The 12,655-nt window shown below is 38.4% G+C and overlaps 1 protein-coding gene across 1 annotated transcript in view; it reads left to right on the forward strand.

Moving 5' to 3' along the window:
• The first annotated feature begins 1,555 nt into the window (after positions 1 to 1,555).
• The window catches only part of LOC127640036 (adenylate cyclase type 9-like), a 61,582-nt gene continuing 50,482 nt past the window's right edge, over positions 1,556 to 12,655 (forward strand). Inside the window, exon 1 of the mRNA XM_052122410.1 lies at positions 1,556 to 5,215. Within this exon, the coding sequence (XP_051978370.1) occupies positions 3,406 to 5,215 (1,810 nt within the window). The 5' untranslated portion in view covers positions 1,556 to 3,405. The remainder of the gene's footprint in view (positions 5,216 to 12,655) is intronic.

Below are 12,655 nucleotides of genomic sequence, written 5' to 3' on the forward strand. Positions count from 1 at the left end.
GCTTTTCAATGCATCGAAATGACCCGTAGAGCTGAAATATTCTTCTAAAAAGCTTTTTTTTATGTGTTCAGCAAAAGACAGAAAGTCATATACATCTGAGACGGCACAAGGGTGAGCAAATGATGAGAATTAGATGAGAATTTTTTTATTTTTGTTACATTAAGTTTTATTACACTTAATGTATAAAAATATTTTGTGAAGTAAATATAGCAGAAAACATGAAGTATTTCTACATTGAATAAGTTAGATTAGACATGAACTTAAAGATACTGAGTAAATTGTATATTTGTTTTTAATTCAAACATGTACAAAGTAAATTGTAACATTTCTGGCAGGCAATGACACAAGAGCAGACGGTGATGTGATGACAAACCCAAGTGCAGTTTATTTACAAAAGTGATATCCAAGAACCCTAACTTTAAACGTGAACAAAACATAAACATGACTAAACTTGACATGGCTGGACTATGAAACTAAACATAAACATGGCTTGACTATAGAACCAACAATACTAGACAAAGGAATGAGGGCAAACATGAGGGCTTAAATATATGACATGGGGGAACATAAACCAATGAACAACAGAACTCTAAACAAGATAATTAAACAATAAACCTATGAAAACAAGACACATGAACATGGAGGGAAAACAGGACATCACATGACTATGGAAACAGGAACTAAACTTTTCAAAATAAAAGACATGGAATCAAGACATGAACAAAAAACATCTAAACATGACATAAACACCATTTAGGATAATTTGTTATTTTTACAATGCATCAATCCTTAGGTAAAAAACAAAACAAAAAACCTTGTCATATTTTTTGTGAATTTGAGTAAATTTCACTGGTAAATAAAATAAGTAAATTTTCCTTAAATTTTCCAAGCTGTTGTTCCCAGCATGAACAGGGCTTAAATGAATAATGATGGTTTCACTTGCAAGGTTATTTACACATTTTATATGGTTGATTTTGTTGTAACGTTTGTTAACTTCTTGTTTTGTGGAGTCTGAAGTATGTTTTCTACTCAAAATGACCCGTTCATGATATATATATATATATATATAAATAAAAGAAGAATATGAAAAGTTAATTGTTACCATCATGGTGTTTTGTGCACCAAGTGCTAAGGTCTACATGCACAAATCCATATTGTGGTCAATCGCCAGTAATGCAGTGATGTTTACGATAAAATACATAGCATATATGAAGATTTCCTGTGGAAATAAATATACCACAAATACCTTATTTAAATACCATGTTAAATACAGATACTTTAGATACTTCGTATGTAAAAGTTACTGAAATGTTTAAGTTAAACTTACTCACTTCAATACATTTTATACCATTAAAGTTTACTTAGAAAACCTGTGTGCAAAAACTTGTAATAAAATAAAAATTGGTATATCATTCTTGTCATATTTATTTTTAGTGCTGATGCTTGGCATAGGATTAATTGCTACATAATTACACTCAACCTACCTGTTCTTTAGACAACACGTGCTCCCAGAGAACATCAATCCAATTTGAGGGGCGCAACCAACTGTATTTGCATTTCTCATGCGTGCACGCCGCCGTTCAGATAGCGTAGCGTGCGCGCACCCATCCGACTTGCCCCCTCCCCTGTCTTTCAACACTGTAGTCAAGTTGTCCATCCCGCTGCACGCCCACATCCATATTTTCCGAGTGTGCTCAGAACATGGTGGTGCTGGTGAACGCAGCGCCCGGGTAAACGCCGTGTTCCCAACCTGAAGCCGACCGGTTCTCACGACTCAGCCGTTCCCTTCAACAGGCTCGATCAGACGGCGGAGGACCGAATGCGAACGGAAGAGGACGCAACGCAACACAACACAGCTGCAGTGTGTTCGCCTGGCATGAGCTTGCCTACAAAAAAACCGGACTTGTACAGAGTTTTGGAAGAATCCTAAACACAAACGGCGTATCTTCTTGGCGACCTGGAGGAAATAAAGTAGAGGATGAAGTTGGGGCATTGGCATGGGATTATAAATGTATAATGGAGTGTGAGAGGAGGGCACATGCTCATTATTGCTCTTAACTCTACGAGTGTTAAACTGCCAGTCTGATCAAGGGACTCGAGGCCTGGGGGGAAAAACTTTCTTCATTTTGGACACTTTGCATTCAAATTCTTGGAGATTACACACACAAGTAAGAGGGTTCCGAGGGGTTGAACACAAACAAGGATATACTTCCCGTCAGAAGACTTTAACTTGTAAGATTGGCTCGGAACTATCAGTATTTTCTTCTTCTTTAAAGTTGAAATCACCATATTATTTATGTCTTCTGGAGTTGGCAGATCTGCACAGCCGCGTTGCACCCACACGCGAAGCGCTGATGTCATTTAAAGTGATCGCGAAGACAGCTTGATTTTGGTAGTATTTCAACTTTTTAAGAGCTGGAATATTAACTTTTGGTATCCGGAGTGGGTGTTCAGGAAAGGACGGGGCTCCTCCATGGGACAGGCCCTTTTTTTACCCTCGACAGGGGCAGACGTTGGGCTGTAGCGGAATATTGTCTGAGTTTGTTCGGAAAAAGGCGACCGCAACTCTTCACTGTTTGACTTTTTACGCGATATTAAGATGAGTATCGCTTCATCTCATCCTGATGTCACAGCCTAAGGGGATATAATATTAGACACCTTTGAATTGATAAGAAGTGATTGTTGTCGCTCAAAAGGGAAATTCGAAGCTTTTTAAACGTTTTCTCTCAGAAATTCGCGCCTTTTTGACAGATTAGTCTTAACCGTCGAACAGCAAACGTTATTTTTGACATTTGATTAAAACTGACGTTAAACCGAAACTAGTGCAAGAAATGGGTAAAATCTGTCATTTGGAAATATGACATTTAAATGTATTCTACCTTCAGATGTCTTTTAGTTGCTTAAAAAAAGGGAACGCAAATTCAAACTTTGCAGAGCATTGGAGAGGGTGTTTGAAGGACAGTGTTTCACTGGATAAAAAGTATTTTAAAGACAGCTTCAGAATAGCCGATGTGTACCAACCTCCCACGTTTCTTACTATTTAAATATACGTACTTGCTCTTGTCGTGTTGAATGCGTATTAAAAGCGATGTGCTTGAGAAAGAGGGACCGAGCGGATGACAGTGCGTCAGTCTCGGCCGCGCGCACGGAGCAGAATCGCACACAGGCGCGCTCGCGCGTCACTGAGCCATAACATCTAATGGAATCCGAGTGTTGACGTCATTGGAGCGCGGGTAAGGAACTCGTCAAGAGTCCGTGACGGTCCATCTCCGGAGAGCACTTGTTTTCACATTGAAACTTTTTGTTGCTCTCATAAGAATAATTTTCTATATCAAGTACCACTTCATTGTACAGTTAATTGTAGCTGATATGTGATAATTAAGAGCCAGCTGTTGTCTCATCACCATGGCATTGCCACAGCAGCACCAGCCGCTGCAGGAGACCGAGGTTAGCTGTGATAGTAAAGGAGAGGCCGTTACTGTGCGGATAACTGACACCCACCATCAACAGGTGGGCCCAGGACTAGAGAGTGAGTGTGCTGATGTGCCCAGTGGCATGGGTTCCTCCAAGCCCATCAAGTATAGTATCTCATCCAGCTGCAGCTCTGGGGAGTTGGGTGGACCCAGGGTTACCATAACTCATCTGAGTCATCAGAGGAGAGTTCCACCGCTGTTTGAAAGGTCTGCCGCACAGTGCTGGGACCCTAAATTTGACTCATCCATACTTGAGGAGGCATGTAGGGAGCGATGCTTTCCCCAGACGCAAAGACGATTCCGCTATATCCTCTTTTATCTCGCCATTGCAGCACTCTTTTGGGGGGTGTACTTTGGGATCAATAGCTCCAGGTGTAACCCTACAAAATTCCTGGTCCCTACTGCAGGGTTTCTCATAATCTGCCTCCTCCTTCTCTGGTTTACCTTCTCGAGGCCGTATATGCGTCTCTATAACCACGCCTCCTTCCTGCTTACAGTAATCATGTTCAGCATCACATTGGCACCACAGACCCAGACCGCTTATTTTGCTCATTTTGGTGGACAAAGAGTGGGCAATCAATCACTTCTACCCCCTGTTGGTGAGGAGTCTTTGCAACATGCTCCTTGTATATCACCTGTTGGAACATTTTCCCTTTGTATGGAGGTGCTGCTCTTGTTGTACAGTGTTTTGCATCTACGCCTTTATGCCTCTGTGCTCCTTGGACTACTGTATTCTGTGCTCTTTGAGGCTTTAGGCTGGCTGCAACTGGCTCAGTTGGATGGTAGTGATGTAGAGCCATGGGCCAATGGCGAAGGTCCAAGTTCAGACTGGGAAATGCTGAGGTGGCTTTGCCCAGGTAAAGCCCTGCTGCACCTGTGCGCTCATGTCATAGGCATCCACATATTTATTATGTCTGAAGTGCGTTCTCGGAGTACCTTTCTAAAGGTAGGGCAGGCAATCATGCATGGCAAGGACCTTGAGGTGGAGAAAGCTCTTAAGGAGCGGATGATCCACTCTGTAATGCCACAGCTGGTGGCAGATGAACTGATGAAGCAGGGAGACGAGGAGAGCGAAAGCTCAGGAAAACGATACAGCGCAGGTACGTGCTCTGTTGCTACAGCATCTGCCGCAACCTCGTCCAGCCCGAAGTGCAACAAGCGTAAGAAAAACTCAATCCCACGTGGACAAATAATTTTCAGACCTTTCAACATGAAGCGTATGGAGCTGGTCAGCATCCTTTTTGCTGACATTGTAGGTTTCACCAAAATGAGTGCTAACAAATCCGCCCATGCCCTGGTTGGACTGCTGAATGACCTCTTTGGTCGTTTTGACCGTCTGTGTGAGTTGACCCACTGCGAGAAGATCAGCACTCTAGGAGACTGTTACTATTGTGTTGCGGGCTGCCCTGAGCCACGCGCCGATCATGCATACTGCTGTGTGGACATGGGTCTTGGGATGATCCATGCCATTGAGCAATTCTGCCAGGAGATGTCTGAGACAGTGTACATGCGCGTTGGCGTCCACACTGGCACTGTGCTGTGTGGCATTCTTGGAATGAAGCGCTTTAAGTTTGATGTCTGGTCCAATGATGTCAACCTGGCCAATCTTATGGAACAGCTGGGTGTTGCAGGGAAGGTGCACTTGTCAGAGGTCACTGCAAGTTTTCTGGATGACCGTTACGAGAAAGAAGATGGAAGAGTGTTGGAACGTGCTGGGCAAAGTGTTAATGACCAACTGAAAGGTAAGATACTTCAGAACAGATATAAACATTTCGATATTTGCAATAATTATTGTTAGGTAAGTGTGCTTAATCACGCCATGGATACTCTGTATCTCTGAACCTAGATGTTGTTTAGCTGTGTGTATTTGTGTTGTAACGTCAGTCAAGAAGAGCACTTAGTATTGCTAAGATGATGATAATAGAGGAAGATGATAGTGTTTCATTGTACACCCTGTAGCCATGTCCTCTCAGGACCCTGTACAAAGGGCTGCAATTCTTGTATAGTTTTATTGCACCCTCATATAAGATCTTTTGTTGCTTAAATATAGATTATTTTATATTGTTGCCTCCATTTGACACAGTCTGTCACCATGTGGACAAATCTTGCAAAAACTGTCAAGTAATGGCCAGGTCACAAACAAAAATGAATCTTAAAATTCTTTTTTTTAACTTAATTTTTTCCCATTTTGACATTGAGCACATTTACATACACAATCTTACATCAATTATGCTTAATATGATGGCAATGTAAATGTATTAAACGGTTTTGCATTATCGGGGTAAGCATAAACCGATTAGCACATATATATATATATATATATATATATATATATATATATATTTTTACCATTACCCTGATTTTGCTTTGCCTGTAAACACCTTTACTGGCTTTCTTACCAGTTTAACCAATATGCATATTTATGGTTCCAAGTCTCATTTAAACACTGTTTTCTTGCGTTGTCTGATTGGTTTCTTTAAAAAAAAAATTTTTTTTTTTTTGGAAGAAGCCGATTTTGGTATATGTGAGCATGTAAAAGCTCTCTGAGAATTACTAAATGAATAGTTTTGTTTAGATTTGTTATCAATTACGTACCCTCATGTCATTCAGAACCATATGACTTTCTTCACTAGAACACAAAAGGAGACTCATGGTTTATGTTCATTGTGTGGAAAAAAAGATGCAATAAATGTGAGCAGTGACTACACTAACATTCTGCCTAACATCTCCTTTTGTGTTCCATGGAAGAAGAATAAAGTAAGGTAGCCTAAAATATGACAGAATTTGTATTTTTTTGGTTAACTATCCTTTTAACACCAGCATCCAACAGAACTGATAGAAAGTCATAGATATAAAACTAGTAAAGCTCTCTCTCTCTCTCTCTCTCTCTCTTTTTCCTGCCTCTCTGTCCTTCTTTTGGCCTCTCTCCCAACCCATGACCTTAATTTGAACCCCGATTTGTGATTCCCTATCTGAACCTTCTCAGCATATTGTCTCCTCCCTTCTTTATCAGCAGAATCCCTTCAGAGATCCATTTGTCAATCAGAGGGTGGTGGCTGCAGTAAATCATAGATTTGCAGTTTTTTCCCCTTGCAGTACCAGTTCAGTGAATAGGGATGCATGATATATTGGCACCATATTTATTCTTGTCCGATAACCGGCCTGTTTTTATCATATGTTTTTCATGGTTGGCTACAATATCCTGGAATACACAGATCTGAATATTTGCAGAATATGATGAACTTCTTATATAAGTGTGACTTTTTGTTTTTTAATAAATGCCAAAATATATATATATTTTTTATTCTAAAACATTTACAAAAACATTTTTTCAAATGTGAAAAAGAAACGTTATTGAAATAAGTTTCAATCGGTCAGTATTAAACTCAAACACACTCATCAAGTGCTTAAAAACACATGATGAGTATGTTAACCACTACTCTATGTAGCATTCCTACTGTTGGAAAAGTGGGTGTACTAAATAAAAAAGTGAAGGCGCGTCATAATCTACAATAGTTTAAATTCCAGATTCCCTTTTTGTAAAACAAACAAATCTCTTTAGAATATCTATGTCTCACTTAAAAAAAATTCTCACAAACACAACATTTAAATTTTCTTTCCTTTGGGAACACAGCTTGTTCCCAAAGGTGAGTGACAGGGAAATTAAAATGACTGGATTAAGTTTCTGCTGAACTGACTCGAGATCAGTTACAGCCTACATTAAACACTGATTCACTGTTTTACTGTGTGATCAACATCCCCAGCGTGACTGCGGAACATTTTAAAACTGTTTTGAAACAGTAAGACATAACAAAGCCTTGTTTCCTGAAATCACGTGACTTGGCCAATTTGATACACGCTCCAAAGCATTGGTTCGAAACAAATGATTCGTAAAGGTTACGAAGCTTTATGAAGCAGCGTTTCGAAAGTGGCCATCACTAGTAGGAAATCGCACTTCGTTACTTAAATTGCAACATTATGATTAAAACAAGTCCAAGCACAAATTAAACCGGCACATTTAATTAGTTATACATTGGAACTGTCACAGATGAGCGCTGTAGCAAGCGTCAGTGAATGGGAGTGCACACTTAAGCTGCACTCGCAGTCTGTCTGCTGGCACTAATAATACTCGGTTTACAGTATATAGAGATTAGGGTTTTTGTGTTTTGTTTAATATTCTTTACATGCAGTTTATCGCCTCATAATGCAGTACAGCTGTTTGAAGGTCATTATTCTCTCTGGCTGCGTCCGAAACCAAAGGTAACAGTCTTGTTGCCTTGCTGCCCTATCAGAGTTTTGTCTATAAGTGTATATTTCCTAAATAAAATACTAATTTCTCCATAGAAATGAAATCAATAGATGGAAAAAGTGGGGAAAAAAACTTAGATTATGCACAAATTGGCTGTCAACCACCTCTTCGGCTGCCATTTGTTTCTTCAGCTCAGCTGCCATTGGATTCGGACCTGTCTTGATATCTTCCCACCTCTGCATGCAGCCTCCAGAGGCAGCATTTTCATGGTTTCGGACGCAGCCTCTATGTGAGCAAGTCATCAGGATTACTGTAAACAGCTATGTAAATGGGCACCATAATGTATGCATGTGTATTGTAATTTATTTCTCATGTAAATCAGCGTACACCTGTAACATCGGCACATTTATGGCTCGTGTTACATTCGTCAAACCTTAAATAGCAGTCCAAATATCAAGCTTTTAAATGACACGGTAACACTTTACAATAAGGTTCCACTTGTTAACATTAGTTAACAACATGTGTTAACATGACCTAACAATGAACAATACTTATTAAGCATTTATTAATCTTAGTTAATGTTACTTTCAACATATACATATTTAAAATCAAAGATTGTATTAGTTAACATTAGTTAATGCACTATGAACTAACAATGAACAATTACATTTTTATTAACTAACTAATAATAAATGATGTAACCAATATATTGATAATTGTTTGTTCTTGTTACCTAATGCATTTACTAATGTTAACACATTGAACCTTACTGTAAAGTGTTACCAGTGACACCTATTTTAAAATGAGAAGCTTTTAATGACTTAACTAGCAGTTCCAGGTTGAACGATTGAAAATAATATATTTAAATATTAAATATTGTTTTCTGTATCTGCCACAATGAGCTGTGAATTATCGGTATCGGCCCAGAAATGACATATATGTGCATCTCTACCAGTGTGTCATCTCTATAGCATACAAAACCTTGCATTTCAATAGTACTGCAGTTGTGTTCAAGCATGTTTACATTGGCTTGTCATTGCACGCATTGCCACTTGTATGCTTCATCGCAGGTATTGTTAGAGGGCAGAGAGTTTGTGAGTGTGTCGTATCAGTGCTTTGCTCCAATGTCTCCATTACGCTCTTTATCACAGTAGTTGATGATTCATCTCTCTGCTGCTGAGTGATATTGGATTGCTCTGTCACGCCAAGGGAATGAAACTGCAGCTTTACTTTTTGAGAAACCATATCGGGTGAACTCAGGATGATGCATCTGTGTACATCAAGTGATGTTTTTTTTCAGTCAGGTTTTAAATTGTGGGGCTTTAGGGACGTCTTAATTAAGACTTGTGCCCCCCACCCTCATCAAAATAAAAATTTAGACCAAACTTTATATAGTTCATGCATAATGTGTCCATGGACCTTTCTTTTCTATCAACATCAAGATTTTAGGCGAAAACCATATAAGAATGTGGGCAGCTTTGTTTCATAAGTTCTGTAACAAGTTTGCATTTCTTCTTAGAGGATTGTTCTGGGTTCAATACAATTTAAGCTCAATTGGAAGTATTTGTAGCATAATGTTGATTACAATAGAAAATATAATTTTTAACTCTCCCTTGTTTATTTAAAAACCACGGTTACATTAAGGCACTACTTACAATGAAAGTGATGAGGGCAGTCCATATACACATTAAAATACACACTTTATTAAAAGTTTAGCAACAAGACTTTAGGGCTGTCAACGAATATTCTAAATTCGAATATATATTCGAATAGTTTTAAAAAACAGAAATTCGAAGGTGAAAATTAATATTCGAATGTGGAAAAAAACGCGCCCGCGGTAGCAGATGTGCGGCTGTCTGCTTTGCGAGTGGGCGTGCTGCCTGAGGGGTCTTTGTTGTCACATTTCTCGGAATTGTGTGCCTCATTTTATTTAACGTTAAACAGAAACATGACTAAAATGTAAGGCTACTGTACTGACTGAATAGATGTTGCATGAATAAGGTAGGTTAGATACAGCAGTTTCATGCACTGCAGGCTTCCACTGGTTTGATTATTTACCGTTTCATGTCAAGGAAAAGTTCCATGTTTACCACAGCACAGCTCGCTCGGAGCGTTCAATGTCGGTTCTATATACTGTAAAACTTCAATTAATGTTAATAATTTGTTTTAATCACTGAATGAAGCCTGCTATATTTGGGACAAGAGTCGCGACCTTATATTGCTTGCACAAAACTCTTGATCAGCACTCAACATTTGTTTATTGTTGTTGTTCTTTTAAACCGTTATGCGCAGAGAGCGTGAGGGCGAGAGAGAGAGAAAGAGTGCCTGCGCGTGCGAGCGAGAGTGAGGTCTTGGCCATTAGTTGATTTACTTGTTTTTGTGTAGGTAATACGTTGTCAAATATGTTTAAACTTAAATAAACTACCTATACAAATAGTTATGTCTCTTTGTATTAATTTGTCCTGTTATTGACGTAATGCGCGTCATTGACCAAATGCGCAACCAGATATTCGAATAGTTCGAATATATGTGTTTTTTTTAGAGGGAATATTCGAATGTCATTTTTGAGCAATTTTGACAGCCCTACAAGACTTGCACCTTATGGGCCCTATTTTAAGAGTGCTAGCATTAAGTGCAGCACTATGCTATATGTCATAAGTGCAAAGTCAGTGGGCATGGCCATTACATTTTATTTCATGGTATTTTCGGGCAAGCACGGGCTAAATCTTAAGTACGCACAAGTAGGTTTGGCAAAATCGTACATGCAACATGCAAATGAGCTGGGTCAAGTGCAATTTAATTCTGAGGTTTTTTCTGGTTATTATTCCACCGTCTGAGTCCTATTATTAGTTAATTCTCTCAAGCACCAGCGATATAAACCAAGACAGCACATTCATAAGAAGTTAGTGTAAATGGACTAGTAGGTATTGAAAGCATTTTCAAAGCATTTGAAAATGACGTTCTTTTTTGCATTAAAATGCATTCTAGATAGTTGTCGGGCATATTTCTATGACAGTGTTCTCCTAAGAATTTGGATGCATTCTCTGTTTAATTACAGTGACTAAGTATTATTAATAATTTTCATCTGAGACACAAAACATGGCTAGCATTAACAGTGATTTTATCGGCACGTACTTCACTTCAACCAGTTGATTTTGATAAATGAAATTAATTTATTGAAACACAATGAAAATAAACCAATAATATTTCTAAATTGATATTATATTTTAAATGAAATGAAAATATAATTAAAATAATGAAGTGGTCAAAAAAAATCACAACACACCAATTAAACAATTTACTCCAACTTCTTCCACCGGCCTGTTTTGCATTGACTTAAAAATCACTCTATGACAACAGGTGGACAAATACCTTTAGACTTACAAATTAGACCATAAATACAATTGTATATTTAAAATAATAATAATAATAATTGAAAAATAAACCAAGACTTATAAATGACACAAATCTCATACATTTTTGTTTCATATTAGACGACTACAACTCTGACCATCAGGGACATAATTTGATGTTCCACAATATTTTCAGAGTTGAACTTTGACATTAACTTTATTACCACCTGCTGCTGAAATCTCCAAACTGCAAATGCAGGAACAAAGTTTAAACTTTGCACTGAGTTAAGATGTGGTTTTCAAATGTCTTATAGCAAAAAACTATTTATCAGGAAAATAGCTAATTGTGCTTTGCGCCACTTCATTAACATACAAAACACCCACAATAGCGCAAACACTCCCACCCATGCCCACTTGCACTTTGCGCTGGCACGGAAATTGCGATTTAGAATATGCGCTCTTACGAAAATTGTATAAGACATTGCGCATGGTATTGCGCATAGCGCTGTGCTTTATGCGCTCACAAAAATAGAGCCATATATGTGTTAACATGTTCATAGTGTGATAAATCTCTGTTCGACATGATTTTAGTGTGATAAAATTGCTTAGTTTTCCATGTGTTGCATCGTCATGGCAACTTTAAACAGATAAGTTTAGTAAATGATTTTCACACTAAAGCCATGTTAAAGGAATTGTTCTCCAAAAAATTAAAATTCTCTTAATTTACTCACCCTCATGACACCCTAGATGTGTATGACTTTCTTTCATCTGCTGAACACAAATAAAGATTTTTAGAAGAATATTTCAGCTCTGTTGGTCCATACAATACAAGTGAATGGTGAGCAGACCTTTGAAGCTCCAAAAAGCACACTAAGGCAACATTATAGTAGTCCAGTAGTTTGATCAGTGTCTTCTAAACTGATCCAGTCAGTTTTGGGTGAGAACAAACAAAAATATACCTCCTTATTTACTGTACATTTTGCCACTGCAATCTCTTGGAACGATCATGATTTTAAGCTTGATTACACTTCCTAGTGCTTGGTGACCATGGTAACAATAGGCTACTCGAGTGATTTCCATTAAGAGTGTTGTAAATAATTATATCATTATAGGTTTGCATATCACAAAAAACTAGGATTGTGAACAAGCATTTTTCACGTCTTTTAGGCCAAGTCAGAGACCGCGTAGCAGAGACAGACCACTTGTGTTAAAATTAATGGGAGAAATTAGAACGGTCAACGGATATACAGCGGAGGTCCCGCCTTACAGAGAAAAGGGCCAATCACCTTTTAGAGACATCACCCAGGGGCGGACTTAGCATTAGTCAAAGGTAGTCAACCGCTTGGGGCCCCCAGAAGCCAAAGGCCCCCTAAAAATACAAATAATGTGCTTGTTTATTATCATTAATGCTAAATAACATGTGCTGAATTTTTAAATATCACTGTTACAATTCTATTACAATATGATTGATATCACTGTTATTTTCAGCACCATCAATGTAAGCAGCCCCCTCCCCCCTCAGATTAGGCTGTAATGGAATATTCCAAGGATTTATGCATCTCCACAAGTTCATAAAAAGG

Source organism: Xyrauchen texanus, chromosome 48, assembly GCF_025860055.1.
Source record: "Xyrauchen texanus isolate HMW12.3.18 chromosome 48, RBS_HiC_50CHRs, whole genome shotgun sequence".
Lineage (NCBI taxonomy): Eukaryota > Metazoa > Chordata > Actinopteri > Cypriniformes > Catostomidae > Xyrauchen > Xyrauchen texanus.